General features: G+C 39.2%; 1 protein-coding gene across 3 annotated transcripts; it reads right to left on the minus strand.

The window, feature by feature from the left end:
• Positions 1-48: 48 nt before the first annotated feature.
• On the minus strand, positions 49-18,620 carry LOC146574513 (sodium- and chloride-dependent GABA transporter 2-like). 3 transcript variants are annotated; one of them, XM_085274223.1, is made up of 14 exons: positions 18,475-18,620; positions 11,081-11,215; positions 10,855-10,995; positions 10,546-10,633; positions 8,432-8,564; positions 7,318-7,452; positions 7,137-7,240; positions 6,336-6,460; positions 4,617-4,729; positions 4,368-4,505; positions 3,065-3,167; positions 1,911-2,011; positions 1,601-1,771; positions 49-1,515 (listed from the first exon to the last, which is right to left on the minus strand). In XM_085274223.1, exons 2-14 carry the CDS (start codon positions 11,112-11,114, stop codon positions 1,423-1,425), a joined length of 1,479 nt encoding a protein of 492 aa, XP_085130349.1. In that variant the 5' UTR covers positions 11,115-11,215; positions 18,475-18,620; the 3' UTR covers positions 49-1,422. The 3 variants fall into 3 exon arrangements, with proteins under 3 accessions (XP_085130349.1, XP_085130348.1, XP_085130350.1); XM_085274222.1 differs by lacking the exon at positions 18,475-18,620 and adding an exon at positions 17,946-18,394; XM_085274224.1 differs by lacking the exon at positions 18,475-18,620 and adding an exon at positions 11,531-11,957.
• Positions 18,621-19,303: the final 683 nt, after the last annotated feature.

The following is a 19,303-nucleotide window of genomic DNA, read 5'->3' on the forward strand; positions in this document are numbered from 1 at the left end:
GGAGTTCAGTTATAAATGTAAGGAGCAAACATTAACCACTTTTTGACAGACTTGAAGAGCAATATTTATTTGGTTTATTATACATGTTGATAAAAAAAAGAATATCATGAAATATACTCTGAATGCTTAAAATACATACGGATCGTTAGGCCTAGTGTTTCCTGATATGTGTGTGTAGCACAAGCAACATGAAACACATACCAGAAAACGTCAAGGAGAAATCTTTCCAAAGGACACAATTTCATAGTTACTCCTCAGTTCCAGGTAATTAAAAAAAGGAGGGGGCACTAAAGGAGTCTGAAGTAAAAAACAAAAACAAAACTGACCTCTGTTGCTTACATTCAGTGTATTTCAGCCAAAAAACTATAGGAATATAAACATAAAAAAGGTTCAGAACACTGAAAACTTGATGTGCGATCCTTGGCATTACTTAGCATGTCAGCATGTAGCAATGTTGACCTTTGTTCTATGAAATGTAAGTTTTTATTTTTCATGCGTATGTTATAAAGCATTTTGTAGCTTGTATGTTGTAGCTGTAACCAAAATAAAGCTACAAGCTTAGTGAAGCTAATCTTTTTCATTTTAAATGTTATGAAGGTGTTTCTACGCAGGTCCCCATGTTATTTAAGTATTTAGAACTTAATGCCAGAATGATGATAGATATAGTTTTTAAAACAGGTTCTGACTGAGAGAGGAACAGAAAAACAGCCTTTTACTTTTCAATTTGTATGAATATATAAAAACGTTGTGTTAAAATAACCCAGATTTCCATGAAACATCACAAAAACACAACAGAAGTAGCAGTTGATGTAGGAAATCATTAAAAAAGTGATCATCATAAAAACGTGTTAAACTGTGAATATGTGTTTTCAGCTCAATACTTTTAAACACTAAAAGACCTTGCTTTTATGTTTCTAAAAAAGAAAAAAAAACTTGTCACGGTGCGAGGGGCTGCACGGCGCGTTGTCACCATGGCGATCCGCGTTAACGGAAATTTGCTGCGTTAATGCGGTTATGGTGTTAACGTCATTCTAACAAGATTTAACGCCGACAGCACTAGTTTTAAAATCTCTATTCACTGTGTTGGTCTATAAATAATAATTGTAAGTTTCTTTTCAATCTCAACGTCTGTGTGTTCGTAGTGAGTTTAAAGTAAAAATGTTATTGTTAGGGTTTGAGGTATTTGAAATGCAAATTAAAGTCATATCAGAGGCTCCATATCAGTGTAGTATTTTATACATTCAGCCTCTAACAGATATTCAGACATTTCGTGCTTCAGATAGACCCTTTCACCTTATAAAAAATATTAATACCAGCCACCATATATGTGCATAATAGAGGACCCACACCTTAAGTATTATTTAAAACGCAAATTAAAAGGTACATTTAAAGATTTGCATTTCAGTGAATAAGGCTGAACAGTTATTTTGGGGCACGTAGTGAATCATGGACATTTATCATTTCCTTTTCCATTCCTCGAAGATCACTTGCAGGCTGGGAGCTGGTCTTCAGACGCTTGGTAAAGGAATTAATATTGTCAGTTATTATCAGGTATTATCAGTTATTATCACTAACAGCCGACACTAACAACATCACTGACCTGCCAGAGACTCCCTCTTCCTTTGGCCAGTTTGTAGATCATAGTGACTGGGACCATAGAAAGTGACGACAGCGCGAGGAACCAGCCAATGCAGTAAGCCCACCAAGGATACATGTATGTGTTGTTGAACTTCAGAGGGGTGTACCTCAGGAGCAAAAATATAAGTGTTCCCTTCAAAAGAAAACATATAAATAATAAACATTATGGGATGAATTTCCCATATGTGGGACTAATAAAGCTTATCTCATCTTATCTTATGAGAATAGAGCATACTGATAAACTGTTTACAGAAGCTGCTTTAGAAACTTACACTGCAAATGAGAGGGGTGGCATAGAGCCAGCAGTACTTGATCAGTGACAGAGGTCTGTATCCAATCATGTCCTCAATGTTGGTGTAGAAGCGATCGGCACCTAGAACAGAGACAGTTTACTAGAAAGAAACTTGTGTTTAACTTTTAATATTTCCCCACAACAAAATTATATTTTTAAGGTTTTTACAATGACCGCTTTTTCAAATGAGTTATACAGTGAATATGGGCTGTAAACTCTCAGCTTCCTTTAAGGAGGAGGTCTTTGTCAATTGTTCAGGTTCCTCAAATTATTTTAAGGACACACTGCATACCATGCTAATATATGCCAGGTTTTCAGCTAATAGGTCTTTGAGAATCACCTTGTTGGTACAAAAATACTACTTTATGCTATTTTGTCATAAAATCAACCAAAGAAAAGGGAATAAATTATGTTTTTGCCTGAAGATACAATATAAAATCAGTTATTTGCTTGTATTTTATTTGTAGACACAACACTAGTTCATCCCTTGAGTTATGTGTTTAACAAACAAAATAAAACATTCCTCTGAAAATGGGCCGGTACAAGAACTGGACTGACAATAAGTGAAAACAGCCAACGTCCAAAGAAAAACCTTGAAATACCTTCAGAAAGCCTGGAGTATTATTCAAGACAACTTAAAAAATATAATAAGATAATCTGACTCCTTGAAAGATAAATATAAGAAAAAAAGATACAGGGCTGGGTGTGGGGGGCTTGGGGACTCACACCATTCAGCTATCCACTCGTGCTGATTATGCAAATAATAACATGTCGCAAATATCTTCCAAAAAACACTGCATCAGGTATGAAAACAGACCTGCTTTTGTCTGCATTAAATTCAGTACATTTCAAGATTTCTGCAGATACGATAAGATGCAATAAGTTCAATAGCAAAAAAACCTGCATCCCCATCTTTCAGTTGATACTGTGCCTCTTTAGCAGGTCCTGACAGTTGCTTTTAAATTACCAAAAATGCTTTGTGCTGTAAATCCAGCCCTACATGTGTATGTATATACAGCATGTATAGAGATTTACAAGATATATTTTGGTAATAATAGTGGACAGCTATTAGGACGTCACTATAAAAAGACATACAAACCAAAGACTTTTATAACAATAATAATTTTGTCTTACCATAAATCCATCCAATCGTAACTGACTGGAAAATTGCCATCAGCAGCAGAGTAGGACCGCTGCAAACATAGTGATCGAAGATCTGCAGAATGTATGCACCAGCCTAAAATTAAAACATTCATCATGTTAATCTTGAAGCTATTCACACTTATTATCTAGTATATCAACAACTTTGATATCCTACAAACTTAGAAAGCAAAGTGAACTCTATATTATACTAAAAGAAGCATTAGGACAAAATCTCATCAACAAATTTCATAAATCTCCAGACAGGGGCATGTTTACCAATAAATTAGGTTAATTAGGTTAATATGCTCTTTGTGAACTGAAGAAACCATTTGCTGCAGTTTTGAAAGACAGCCGCTTCTCCACTCAGGTCTGGGTTGATGAGATTCCCACACCCCCATCACTCTGTTGTGTCCTGCCTGGGCCATCCTTCCTAACCCTTCTAAAAACACCTTGCCTACAAATTGACCAAACTGCTCTGTAACTGTAAGCCTAAGTCCCAGATGCCCTTCAACGTACATCCATTTTTGCTAATTATTTCCAATCTTGTCCTTTTGACCACAACCCATAGCTCGTGGTTATAAGTGAGGCTATGAACATCCCTGTCACTGTTCCTACCACTCTCCCCACTCAAGACCCTGAGGTACTTGAACTTTTCTACATGTGGCAGCAATGCCAACCAACTTGGAGCAGGCATTCCAATCCAATCAGATTTCAAGGTGGTAATTCTCATCATTGCTGCTCCCCATTTGCCAGCAAACTGCCACTTGATGAAGCCTGAAGGATCACATCATACACAAAAAGCAAGGTTGTGATCATGAGTCCATTATGTCTCACACAAATGTATTAATAAGAATTTTGAACAGAATCAGAAACAAAGGGAATTCAACACCCACCAAACCTGACATTGCTATTAATTCAAAGCGTGGTTTCACTATTGTTGTGAAGGAACTAAAAGTCCACAGCAACGGGCCCAGTACCACATACACCTGAAGTGTCCTCGCAGGACACCCAGACTCCCCTGAGCACATGCAGACATGTGATTTTTGTGCTTCCCTTGTTTTGATTTCCATTTTGTTATACCCGTGATACCAAGCCCACCAAGCCTGGGGCATTTACAAAAACACTGAACAAGATCCATATAAAAGCAGATGCCATTAAATATTCAGATTTACACAACCATCATTTTTTTGTAGCACTACATTTTTCCATTCTTGCATTGCCACTGTTCCAACTTTTATGAAATGAATTTCAGGCATGAAAGTTATAATAATTATGCTGTTTTTAAACATCTCACCTGTGACACCAATAACAGGCCAAACAGATAGCAAAGCGCACAGATCAGCATCAGATAAAGCTCTCTGTGATATCCTTTCCTTAAATGGGAGGGGAAGACATCTGTCAAAGAGGTCATGATGCTTTCAAGACCTGCAAACTTGAGAATTACACAAAGACAGGTTAGTGTCGAGGTAAGTTAACCAGAAGAAAAAAAAAACAATACTGCATTACATTTTCTTAGGAGATATAAAAAAAAACTGCAACTCACCTGACCATCTATTCCTAACAAGATGATCATGGCAAAGAAGCACACAGACCAGACCTGAGGCCAAGGCAGCAGGGTCACAGCTTGTGGGTAGACTATGAAAACAAGGCCTGGACCTACAAAGTGAAACAGATGCCAAAGTGTCTCTAAATGACAACTTTATGATCATTACGGAGTTGTACAATTGTTAAGGAAATGCAGATTGGATCAAATAAATCTGAAACATGTTAAATGGTAGGAATAGAAAATGAATTACCAGTAAGGTGCTGATTTCTTATATACATTTAAATAGGCCTAAATTCAAGCTGAAATTAAGAAGTCAGAAATGCTGTGTGGCTACCTTAAGAGAGCTGCGAATAAATGAATGTCCGTAAACCTCAGTGAAGAGAAGCTATGTTTTAAGAAGCAGGGAGCGCTACGATTCCTCCAGAATGATGCGAGAAACCGATAAAGTAATGCAGAAAACAACTGCTTCAGTTATTCCTGCTAAAGATGGTTCCACAAGCTAATAAAACATTCAGTCCACTTAGTTTTTCATACACTGCTTCTGCCTTTTTTAAATTTACTGAAATGTAAAACCTTGAAAGACGGTGTACTTTATGTAGATAGAAAAGGCATGCATAGTCCCTTGAGGGATGCAATATGCCTCCAGAAAGCAGGTTGTAGTTAATGGAAAACAACATTTTCCATAATAGTAGTGTTTTTTTGTACATAGTAGTTCAAAACAACAGCCGGGAAAGATAGATGCATTAGGTTTATGTTTCCAACAGTGTCCTTAAGGCACTTAATATTTTAAAGTAAAGACTCAACAATAATACAGAGAAAAAAGGAAAAAAACTACAACGATCATTTGACCCTCTATGAGCAAGCGCTTTGGCAACAGTGGGAAGGAAAAACGTCCTTTTTATGATAAGAAACTTTCGGCAGAAGCAGACTCAGGGGAGGGGCGGCTATCTGCTGTGACCAGTTGGGTGTGAGGGAAGAAATATTAACAATAACTAATTATTGCTACTGCTAAATAGAACAGCCTGATGGCCAAAAATACAAATATTGCTCTATGATATTGACTGACAGACCATCTGATAATAAAATGTGTGCTGCATTCATGTGTTGGGGTTGTTATTGACTACAGAAACCCTGGGTGGCATTCTTACTCAATTTTGGTTGGCAGTAGTTGACCACACACTACACAGCATGGAGTACAGACATTTCAGCATTACAAGCACAAGCTGCTCCAAGTCTTGGGAAATAAGGGACAATCATTCCATGCTTGTGAAAATTCCCCAGCATCATGCCTTATATTGTCAAAGTCAGTAGTGCCAGAGCTGATCCTGTATGCTTGTGGATAATTTTAAAATTTAAGTCTAAAAATCCTAACTATAAAAATGAAAAATAAGAGCTCATACACCTCGACCAAGGCTGAAAACTGCTTCCATGAACTGAGCTGCTGGATCCAGCTGAGTTCATGATATTATCTTGAGAACATTTAGATGACATTTTCCTCTTTTTTCAATTTGATGCATGTGTTGTGTGAAAGAACTAATCTGCTTGCAGTGTTAAAGAAGCTCTTTTAAAAATTCTTGTGTCCAGAGTTGTACTTGGATCAACTTTGAAACTAAATCACAAGCTTTCATGTTAATCTGTCTTTATTTTTTGCATAATGGATGAGGTAAAAAAAAAAAAAAAGCCAGACTTAAATACTTTTCAGACTGACATCCGTACCTGACTCAGCGACTGTAGCAATGTCGACACCCTGCTTTTGCGACATGTAACCCAGAACTGAGAAAATGGCAAAGCCTGACATGAAGCTGGTCGCGCTGTTCAACAAACAAAGATAAAAGGAGTCTCTGCAAATCAGAAAGAAAGCATAATGTCACTATTTTCTTTAAGACAACAAAAAGATAATGGGCTGTGGGAAACACTTTCATTGTTACCCACTGGTTAATATTCTGTTTGCGGTAGTGCTTGAGGTGCTAATTCAGTTAACAAGGTGCTTCTCAGCACAGATTGCTTTTCTTTGCAGCCTTAGTGAGTTCAGTGCAGATGTTTATAAACCAGTTCTACAGCTGCTACAGATTCTCAGGGATCTCCTTGAGAGCAAAAAACAAGGACTGCGGTCGCCAGTAATCCAGTATGGTTTTACTGGAGTCTGCCCATAGAATACATAAATAATAAAGTGCATGGAATAAAGCACTACATGAATGTGTGATTAAAATGTGATCTGTAGTCTAAAGTGCTTTAAGAGGTTAGTAAGATAGAAAAGTGCTTTGTACGGTGACTGAATGTCTACCTGTGCTTAAAGGTTAATAAAAATAGAAGGGGTAATGGATGCACATATTACAAGGGCTGTAATCAAAATCATTTTCAAGTATGTGTTTTCTTGATGTGTTATTTACTTAGACCAGTGCTAAAGCCTTTCAGAAAGTAAGAAAGCTGCTGTAAACACATTTAGTGGCAAAGTATTTGGAGACAGCCACTGACATACAAACTAAAATGTTTGTCACATCTTCGTGAGGAGCTCACCTGTAACAGTTATTGTTGTACTTGTTGTAGCTCCCAAGTGTAGTTAGGCATCCCAAACATATGGCATAAGAATAAAATATTTGTGTTCCAGCATCCATCCAGACCTGTAAACCAAGTTATTAGTTCATAAACACCGCTGCAGAAATGTCTGACACGATTAAGAAATGAGGCTGAATCATACCAGTGGGTCAGCGAGCCGTTCAGGATTGGGATACAAGTAGTACTTGATACCATGGAAGGCTCCAGGAAGGGTCATTCCTCTGACAAACAGCATGATTAACAGGACAAAGGGGAACGTGGCTGTGAAATATGTTGCCTGTATATATATAAAAAATAAATTAGGTTTTAAATTAAGGATTACTTGTTTATGACCACACGCTATGATGAGGCCATGCTGTTAATGTCAGCATCAAGATATTATTCAACAAGTCCCACAACTGTGAACAATATTCACAGTTGTGTGAATATTTGCATTTGGTCTTTGGAGGTAACACCAAATGCATAATACCATTCTTATTTAACTGCGACTTCCATGACCAGAATTTAAATCATGTGCGACACATTGGACCAAGAAATAACATAAAGAAGTACAAGAATATAATATTGCTATATTTTCCTTTGTTTATTAAAAGGAGGCTGTATTGTCCATAACAGTTGCAAAACTTGCTTTCATAACCCTCTTTTGTGCCAACTTCGGCTGTTATGTGTTGTGGTGTGGTTCGAATATACTGTATGATAGCCAGGCATGTGCAAATGTGAGACTGAACGACTGCCATGGCGGCAGCCTGAAGGGGGAAAAAAAGCAGTGGACGTCTGGGAGTTCTGATCATTTCATTTTTCTTCACACCACACCTTAATCACTCTGAGAACAAGTAGTAGCAAGTAAGTAATTTGAGCTCAGTACCGAAACAATTTGGGATTTTTATAACAGCAGCCACTGATCATCTCGCCTCACTACACAACAACTTAACCGCATTTTATGTCAGTAGGTGATGTAATTTCATTCTTACACAACTAACGGATATACAAAGGTCATGAAGGGAAATTGAGGAAACAGGTGTGCCTAAAAGTTTACAAATCCAGATTAGAAAGTATGCAAAACATCTGTCTATCTCTAGAAAACTCCAAATAAATGAAAATTAGATTTTCACAATAAAATTGGCAACAGCTACAAAGACACTGTGCAACATGAAATGAATCTGAATGATTCCCTGAAGAACCTGAAAGCCAGTGACAACTGCTGAAAACTGCTGAGGGTATAAAATGCGACTCAACATTTTTCCTTTTAGTGTTACCTTTCCCGTGGATCTTACTCCCTTCCAAACACAAAAGTAGCAGATGACCCAGGCTAGAAGATGGCACAGAGAAAGGTCCCACTGTATGGTTCCCAAGTTCTCTATGCCGCTGGATATATTCAACACCCGACGCCTGAAAGAAGACGTACTATCAGTGTATGGAAAGGTCTTTTAAACCAATGTATGTAGTCGGGTAAAACCTACTCTTTTGTAAAAATTTGAATCTAGTTAATTCACAAAGACTTTAAAAATGAAGATTCAGTGAGTGTGGCTAGAAAACTGATGTCAGCATACTTACACAGTGGACTACTTAAGTACTTACATATAGATTGACAAGTCACTGGGTTCGGCATGAAAGGTCTGTTGAAGTTAAAGCTCATGAAACTATTTAGAATGACACAAGCTTCAACATGCAATTAAAAGCCCTTCACACCTTCAGTACATGGGTGTTTTCAGTTATTATGGCCAAATTAAGTGTTTAATGCCAGGGGCAACTACGTTCCACCCTAACAGAGCAACATCAAAAAAGTGACTGAGACATCAGTTTAACAGTTTGTAGATCTCTACACACTGACAGCAAAATGTCAAAAGAAGTAACAGACCCTACTACTTGTATCTAAAGCATCTTCACACTAAACATTTATCAAAATGTGGGATATTTCTGTAAGATTTTTAATTTAGTTTTGGTGTTCTACACATTCTAAATGTGTCATAACAGTTTAACCCTGCTTAACAGACACATGACATTTCATACTACTCCTAACCTATAATTTCCTCTAGATTTGTACTTCTCATTTTAAAAAGTCAAGTAAAATTCTTTAAAAACTATACTGGTGTTATAAAGTATATGTCAGTATACACAGAATACTATAATGAGTATCAAATGATACTTATTATAGTACTCATCAAATAGTAGCAAATAAGTGTTTTGCAAAAAAGATCTGTTATCATAGTCCCTTATCATAGCAATTAAAGCCAGAGAAAAACAATAATTAATGACACTTACTCTCATTGGCCACTTTATTAGGTACAACTGTATTAATGTAAATATCTAATCAGCCAGCAGGATAGCAGCAAGTCGGTGCATTCATGCACTTAGATGTGGTCAAAACAACCTGCTGAACTTTAAAGTGATCATCAACAAGAGAAAGAAGTGCGAATTACATGACTCTGAACATGATTACAGATAAGCCAGTTGTAGCTCGAGTATTTTAGAAACCGCTAATCTACTGGGATTATGCCACCATCCACAGTTTATAGCTAATGGTCAAAGAAAACCATTAGCTTGCTGATGCCAGAGGTCATCAACAAGGCCAATACCCCAATACCGCTAATTGGTAACCCTAATTACTAGTTGTTATAACCAAGGCGTGCAGAAGACCATATCTGAATACAAAATGCATCAAACATGAAAGCAGATGGAGAGCAGCAGAAGACCATACTGGGTGCCACTCCAAACACCTACAAACAGGAAACTGAGGCTATAGTTCCAGTAAGTTCACCAGAGTCAGTCAACTGAAGACTAGAAAAGTTTTGCCTGATTTGATGAGCTTTGATTTTTGCTCACACATTCAGATGGTAAACAACATGAACTGACGTAAACAACATGAATTGAGCGATGTTCAAATACTGCAGCCTGTCTGACTTTTGTTGCTAATCATGTCCATCCCTTTATGATCGCAATGTGCCCGTTTTCTGATGGCTGCTTCCAGCAGGATAATGCACCATGTCACAAAGCTCTAATTACCTCAAAATAGTTTCTTGAATATGACATTGAGTACCCCTCTGGCCTCCACAGTACCCAGATCTCAATTCAATACAGCACCTTTGGGATGTGGTGCAAATTTCTGAGAAATGTTTCCAGCACCTTGTTCAATCTATGGTATAAAGAATTAAGGGAGTTCTGAAGGCAAAAAAAAATGGATCTACCCTTGTACTAACTAGGTCTACTTAATATAGTGAATGTGAAGCCCTCCAAACTACATGATAAATTACCATTAATTACCATTAATGCTAACAGCCATGTAATGCATGTAATATACGTATCTGAATTTACATACATTTTGAAACAATATTGAGGATTGTTAACAAATTATCTCTGATTTGTGACTTACTGCCAAAACTCTAAAACAGAAGATGATGCATTCACAGGTGATGTCCAGTTGGCAGTAGTATTGTAGTTGTTAATTTCTACACAACGATCTGAAATGTATCAAAATCTTGTTAAACACGCTCTGCTGACACATCAACAAGTGAATACTGCATTAAATATTGTGAACATTAGCTTTAGTATTTCATAAATGTATAGTTGTGTGAATATTTGCATATTAACATTTCAATCCAATCTTTACATACTTCCAATTCATTTACCAATTAAGTCAGTAATTTGTTGATGTATATGTGGGACAGAAAATTGAATTTACCCGTGTTCCAGGTGTTATTACAGGTGGCCCATGGCAACTCTCCAGAGAAGGAAGAGAACAAGTAGAGAAAAGCCCAGGCTAAAATCACAATATAGCTGATACTTCCATAGAAAATGATCATTTGGCTGGTGTATCCCATGCCTGGAAACAACATAACTGTTAACATTGCATTCCCTCAGTTTTTCTTCATTGATCTGCTTCACCACAATCCCAGTGGTTAGCTCACCTTCAAACAAGGGGCAGACCTTCCTCCAGCACATGATCCCCCCCTGACTGGTGTACTGGCCCAGTGCCGTCTCCAGCACAAATAGAGGTATGCCACAGGTCACAAGGAACAGGACATAAGGAATTAAGAAAGCACCTAGAGGTAGGAAAAAATAAACAGTAAACAACATATGGATTGGCTCTGCTTTGAGGGCAGCAAATGTTAACAGTTAAAATAACAGGGACGAAATACAGTAACGACATTATATCCTCCTGATAACCAAGCAAAATAGTATCTTTCAGTTTAACTGTTTAATGAATCACACAAGGGGATCAATGCTCTTTATCTGATTCAGCTGTTAGCTCAATTCCATTTGCTGTCCAGAGAGACGGATTTATAAAGTCTATCAGCAGAGACACGCCAAGACTCACACCTACATGCATGTGCAAGCACACACACATACATGCATACCTACAGATACTGTCACGGCCAGGCGGATCAGCTGCACGCTGATCAGCCCTCTCTGTTTCTCTCTCTCTCTTCCTCTTCTCTCTCGCCGGGGCAGAACTCACTGTGGGTTCACGCCCTCAGCCCACGCCCTCGGGAGATGAGACACCTGGAGCAGCATTTAAGCCAGGAGGTGACTGCTGTTCGTCGCTGGATCGTTGTCTACCACGCGTTAGTGAAGTCAAGCTACAACAAGTTTAGTTAAGAGTGTTTTCCTCTGTGCGTCGTTCTTAACCCTGTCTCCCTGTCTACAGAGCTTCCTGGATTTTTCCCCGTGTGATTCCTGTGTGGCAGTGTCGGAGTGTGAGCCTGTGATCGTGTGAGTGGATATTCTGAAGAACGCGTGCTTTCCCTTGGACTTCCCTGGAGACCCCTTCTCCCCCCACTCAGCTGTATATAACACCCCCCCGCACATTCTTGTATATACACCTGGTGACTTGTAAATAAATCCTTCTTGTGAGCATCAGAACCGGAGTCCTGTGCTTGAGTCCTCCTCCAAACCGTAACAGATACACATGCTGACAAATGGAAAATTATGCAAAATGTATCAAAGTGTTAATCAGACATACAGAATTATACAACAATTAAAATACTGGCTGTGGCACAGCCTGCTAATAGATGCACCTGTGGTATCACTACTTGACCTCTAACCTCTAACCTTTAGTTCAAGGTCACTGAGATTCGAACTCGTTGGAGATTTTTAATAAATGCACTTGTGGTATCGATTTCAAAATGTTAGGTAACTTCCTTCTTGAGTTATCATATCCACAAGATTTTTAGAAAACTTGACTTCTGACCCCTGACCTTGAGGCTGAGATTTTTTAGCAGATACACCTGTGGGATCTATTTGAAACACCACTTGTGTTAGGCTTGATTTCTTAATGTAAGGGTGAAACCTAAGGTAACCTCTAAAAATTTAAACTCTTCAACATTTTTTAGGTATAACAAGTAAACAAAGGTGATACAGCAAGTCAAGCTTGCGGGTAGATTTAGAAACCCAGTCGCTCTTGAGATCCTGTTCTAAAGTGTCCAGTTTAACAAATTTGTACTCTGCCAACCTGGCTTTATTTAACATTTTAAAAAAAGGCAAAGTCAAGACTCCTGGGCTGCAGCTCCTGTTCCTGAGACGGGACAGGCTGGGTTTGATTTAGCTTACATGTTGAAATCTGAAAGTATCATGTATTTCTGGAGGGAAGGCAGCAGAAAGAGCTGTAAGTAATTTACTGAAGTGTCAAAGAACACATTCTTTCACACCTTTCTGGCAGCTGAAGTAAACTTGCTGGTAAATGTGGCCTTTAACCCTCTTTGAGATTAATATTTGCAGCTGTCGAGGCACAGAACCTGTTTTTGGTGCCAAATCGCTCCTCTTCTTGTTATAAATCTCATTAAAATTGACATACATACATACATAACAGCGGTCCCCAACCCCCAGGCCTCGGACCGGTACCGGTCCGTGAGTCGTTTGGTACCGGGCCGCAAGAGTTGAGGCTCAGGTGTGAAATGTATAGTTTTCAGGGGTTTTATCGGTTTTCAGCGTTATTTTGTTATCGTTTTCATCGTTTACTTGGTTTTCCTGGGTCTTTTCACGTGTGTTATGAATAAATTTTCTTTTTTTCGGTACCGGTACTAGTTTTATTTTGTTGTATTTATCCGCGACACCTCAAAGGCCGGTCCATGAAAATATTGTTGGGCATAAACCGGTCCGTGGCGCAAAAAAGGTTGGGGACCGCTGGTTTAGAAAATACTGCCAAAGCTCTTCATCTTTCATCCTCTGATGACAAATTTTGTTTCATTTACCCACATAAATCTGTTGTACACACACACACACATGTGAAGAGAGAGAGAGTATGCATAGTATGCAAATAGCCACCAAACAGCCATCATAATTCGTCATACAATGAGAACAGGACAAATCAACAATTGACAAGGACTAATTAATATTAAAATCTGTAACATAATGTATTGTTTGGAGTTTAGTCTGTTACTGTTGCTATTTTTACCATTTCTTCTTGCAGCAACTGTAACCCACATAATTTCCTTAGGGATTAATAAAGTATTCTGATTCCGATTGTTTCAGGATGACCTGCCATTATCTGCATACCTGCATCTTTTGCTTGTTTCTCCTCTTCTTTTCTCTTTTTTCTAAACTGAGCACCTGATGGCTTTGAACTTTTCTTGTCCATCTTCCATTGGTTTTAATTTTGCACTCCAGTATGAACACCCATCACCACAACATAACCTAATAGACCAACACCTTAGTTCACAGATTCACTTTGTCTAGAGTTTATTTCTGGGATTTCACACAACCCAGGATTCATGAATCTATCATGAATAGATAATGGGCTTGGATTTACAACATTATAAATGAAATGTGCTCTATTTGGAAGCAGCCGGGCCCCCTCCCCTTTCGACGGGTTGTGTGTGAGACTTTAAATCATCAAACTGTAAATTTTAAATTTTAAATTGTTATTGATCCCTTTACCCCGAGTCCTAAAGTGTATATTTATTTTCTTACTCTTCTTATATATATTGTTTGTTTACTTGCACTGCTGTAACTGGAGCCTCGTCGTCTCTCTATATACTGGACTGTATGTAGCGGAGATGAGAATAAAGTTTACTTTGGCTTCAGCAGCGAGCAGGCGCACCGAGGGCTCTCGCGCTCACTTTTCGTGTACAGAATTTCGAAAAATCATCGGTGCAAATTATAAGTCTGTATCATAATAACTTAAAGAAGTCCAGACGCTTTTCTTTGCAAGCTCCTTTGACTCTGTATCATAATATCTGATGTTTTCGTGTTTGTTGGTTTATTTTTATTTTGTTTTTATTTTGTGAGTTGATTATTATTAGATGCTGCTCCAGCCAGAGAATCCCCTACCGCCCCGCCCTCTCCTCCCTGTGCCGCAAGCAGCAGGCGCACCTGGCAAACGGAGGGCGCCCTTACACCCAGCAAATGGGCGATAGAAAACCGATCGGTGCCTATGCCATTCCCTGGCTGACGTTGGGGCAGCATGAGTACGAGCATTTTTTTTTTTGCCAATGCCCGTGATGCCGCCCCCCACCACGATGCCGCCCCGGGAACCGCCCGTGTCGCCCGTATCTAAAACCACTACTGTGTATAACTCAGGGGCGATTTTAGCCCATTTTTGGGGGGCGCTTCAGCACCCCCAAAATGAATCAAAGCACCCCCAAAGATTTCTTACTTTTTTTTTTAGAACATTCGCTGTTTGTGTGACACACTACTAAAAATATAAAAAGCATACAGTACTGTACTTGTTTGAGACGTAACATTTTAACAACTAAAGTATAGATAACCCCCCTCCCAAAATGGTTTGTTCCAGCTCGCCTCTCCCCTACTCTGGCTCTAGGGCTCTTGCTGCCAGAGCATGGTGGCTGAGACGCAGCGGAGTGGGGGTGTAAGTGCCTGACTTAAAAAGGACATGTTAGCTGCGTTTAACCTTCAGTTACTCTTAGTTAGGTAGGAGTCAGACCATGTTTCTTTTTAGCTGAAAAGCATTACACCAGGTAACCTGCAGTGTTGAAAACGTGTTTTCCAACAATGTTTGCTACCTTACAATCCGTCCTTCTCTGTAGTAAATTCAGCAACTTTTGATCGTCCTGTTGCTCCCATTGAAATGTATACAGCCTATTTAAAATCTAAAACTTTAAATTGTCTGCAGCCTACTGTTGGTTACCACTGTCCTCTTTGAAATGGATACTAACTAGCTAACTGACTGAATGCCCATTAACCTTATAACTCCTGTTGTGTGAGTGTGTGTTTGTGTACAGAGAGACAGCCAGGTTCATAATGGATATAAGGAGGTTTTTTCAAAAAAAGGAGCCACATTCAGGTAAAAGTGTAAAATCAAATGATCCATCAATCAAGAATAATGTTGGATCAGTGTTTCAATGTTTATATCTTTTATTAGATGTTCATGTGGTTTAGTTATTTGCCTTTTGGTTAAAAGTACACTGAAAGAGGACTTTTTGTTAGTGATCTTAATAGAATTTTTTTCATATTAATGTAATTTTTCATCTAATTGAATACAATCTATTTGTGTATGATTGTCAGTCCAAAGAGGGAGAGAGGACAGAGGGGAACGTGAGGAGAAAGTACAAGGTCAGGAAGAACCAGGTAAGGAAACAGACAGGGAACAGTGACAGGCACAACAGAAACTGTTAAACTGACAAAGAGAAAAAAAAACCTGATTTTACTCACACAGTCTGGAAGTTGTGTTCTCCCTATATTAAAGCTGCTATACAGAATCTGCAAAACAAACTGGGTTGAAACATTTTTGACCCTCTTTAACAACATTCCAACATAACATTATAATTGATTGGGGAGATTAAAATTAATGATATATTTTTATGTGGTTCAGCCACAACTCTACTAAAACCTCAGCCAGTAATAGGTAGGCCAACTTTTGGACCGTCCAGTTGCCTGTATGACTGCCGCAGTACGTACATCACATTTGCACACTATCAGAAAGTGCCAAACAGCCCTGGTGGAGTGAGGAGCTGTAAAGAGAAGCAGATGCTCTGTTTATATTCTAAAAATGTTTTAATCTTGTTTCAAAGATTCTGTACAGCAGCTTTAAATGTTTTCCAAAAGCACACATACACTTATCAGTGTTTCTCAAACTTCTTACAGTGTTTACCACCTGAGAAAAAATGTCAAGCTCTCCTAAGTACCACTATGAAAGCATGAACCTCATAAATCTTACAACACAAAGTTATTATTATTAAATTAGTAAAATTAGTATCTGCAATAAAGATTTGTTGTCATTGTATACATTCTACCACAGGCAAAGTTGCCTCCATTTTTATAGTTTTTATTAATATTTTGTAATAATTTATTTGTAATAATTTATTCTGTTTTGGGAGTGTTTTTTTAATGTATCTGTATTATATTATACATACACAATAAAAGTGAATCTCTGTCCATAAAATGCACTCAGTTTACTTTTTACTCACTATGAGCATCACTCATTATTCTCCCCGAGTAATTAAGGTTAGGATATGTATTTTTTTCTATTCCAATCCATTCTTCTTTTGCAGCATTTAAATAACCTTTATCAGATTTGATGGTTTTGTTACAGGCAAAGTGTTTTGCTTTTCTTTCACAACTGTGGGGATTAAATTGTGTTAAAATGTACAAAACAGTGATGTCATGTTTTGTGACGAGGACACAGGCACAGAGAGACTTGATGAATTTAAGAATCGTATGATTTAATAAAGAAATTTGCAGACTTGCACAGAGATGGTAAAATTATGATGACTGATAACGGAGACGAAGACAACAGACAATGAGGACAGGGAGGAACAGGGGTTTAAATGCACCAAAGTGACAGTCAGAGAGAACTCGGGAGTCGGGACAACATTTAAGGATGCAGGGACTGACAGAGACAGGTTTATCTTGCCTGGCTGGGCAACTCTCTGGGTGCTCAGCACTCCCAAAGCTCTGATCCTGGAATCGCCCCTGGTATAACTAACGACACTATAACGGATGCACGGTCTGTGCATCCGTGTGGACAGACTGTTTTCTGGTGAGGAGCAGTCCTGGGATGTGCGCCAGTAGTGGTGATAATAAGCTCCGTATGCGAAAAGTATGCACTGTGGGACTTTCTGCGCACCGCAGCGGTTTGGTACTGCGTTACGTAACAGGTGTGTAGTCTCCGCTGAGACTGGCTCGTGAAAACCACGCTGACTCCGACTCCACGCCCTGCGCTTTGACTGAAAGGCGGTTCTTGAGCTTGTTTTCTAGTCCAGCTTCATATACCAGTGGCATTTGTTACGATGGTTTAACCGACTGCTTCTCGTGTAAACATTTACTAATATAACGACTTTCGGGATGTTTTACTTACTTTACTCCTTATTACACTGAGATCATCACATGGCGTTTACTTTGTAACTTGTTCTGATTGGTAAACTTGCTGCCCTGTTCCAAAACACTGTTGCATTGATCCAGCGCACTTTTTGTTGTTTGCTTCTGTCATGCGCCTAAAACTCTGCAGATTAATCAGTAAAATTCAAATTAGGCTAGAAAAAAAGGCGAAAGCAACTTTCTTTGTAATAAAAAAACAGAATAAATCTGGCAATGTATTTTTTTTTTCAATAACCTGTGGGACAGAAGGAAACGGGGATGAAAACTAAGCTGCTTATCAACCATTTAATATGTTTTTCATCCTCTAATTAGACCCTCCCCCAACCAAGAAAAAGTCATCTGCGATTAATAAAACAATAGTCTACTGGTCATTCTGTTTCTTCTCTCTCTCTCTCTCTCTCTCTCTCTGTTTTTTATTATGGGAACAAAGAGTTTCGGAGGTTCAGACATCGCACTGCACTTTGGTTAAGTAAGGGGGAGAATAACAGAAATACTCACCCCCGCCATTCTTGTAGCAAAGATATGGAAATCTCCACACGTTGCCAAGTCCAATAATAGCACCGGCCACAGACAGGATGAACTCCTTTTTGCTGCCCCACTTGCCACGCTCTTCTACAGTTTTTGAAGTGGTCTTTGTGGAGGAATGGAAGAGTCTGCACAGAGAGTCTGCCATGCTGCTGTGCAGAGAGCTTACCTAATGGTAAAACTGACACAAGTCCCCGAGTTTCTGGAGTGACGGGCTGGGGACCGTGTCATGCAGATGTGCACGAGCTTACCTAAATGTTACCCAATTGTTTCCTAACTGTCCGACTGTGAGGCCACAAACCGAGCTTTGCAAGACTGTCGGGCCAGCAGCCGACTAGTCAGTGAAGTCCAGCTCCCTCCTTAATTGTTTTTTGTTTTGTTTTGTTTTTTGTTCTGATAGAATTCTTTCAACATGTAGCAATTCGCGGTGCGTGCAGATGTTATAACATGACCAACAGCCTATAGGGACAGTGCGAGCATGACGGTGAAGAAACGTGCTTACCTGTCAAAATCCGTTACGCCCACAGGTGTTCCGTGGGTGTGGGCGTGCTCGGTATCTGTCCTGCGGGAAAAGACACACACACACACACACACACACACACACACACACACACACACACACATCGTTTTCTTTCTTAAATGATCATCCATACATACACACATAGTATATATGTGCAGAGGGGGGGGCTAGAGGGGCTTGAGCACCCGCCCCTTTCCTGATGAGTGCCCAAAGTGCCCTTTTGTTGAGGCAACTTTTAAATTTTTTTTATTTATTTATTATTTTTTTTATGTGTGTGTGCGTGCGGAGTCCTGTCTGTGCCCCTCAACAATAATAGTTAACTATTAATCATAGTTTTGCTAAATAAAAGGATCTGGCTTGCATCAGTCACATGATCACATTTAACCAATGATCGCCCTCGACGGCAGAACGCGCTGGTTACGAGCCGGGAACGAGCTCACAAAGAGCACGCGCATTTTTTGCGGTCCGGAGCTGTAGGAGAAACACAAATTAACTCAGAGACACAGACTGATGCGACAAACCCAGTAAGTAGGTGTACAGCGTGCACTGTAGTGTGTAGCACACAGGAGTATTAGCTTATTACGTACACGTTGGTAAGCTGTCTTGTTGCAACTGACGAACTGAAACAAACGAGCGTGCTGTGTGTGCAACAGCGCGACAAACATTACCTGTCCTTTTATTAACTCCACAAGTAGTGCTGGTCATAGCTGCTGGCTACCTGTGTAAGGCTGTCATGGGTCTGTAGCTCTGTCCACCGTTTTAGGGAACATATTTAGTTTTAAAGTAAGTTTCCGGGCTTTTCCTGCCTTTC

Source organism: Mchenga conophoros, linkage group LG5, assembly GCF_057382185.1.
Source record: "Mchenga conophoros isolate Kocher_MC1m ecotype Shallow Benthic linkage group LG5, M_conophoros_male_GT1.1, whole genome shotgun sequence".
NCBI classification, from domain to species: domain Eukaryota; kingdom Metazoa; phylum Chordata; class Actinopteri; order Cichliformes; family Cichlidae; genus Mchenga; species Mchenga conophoros.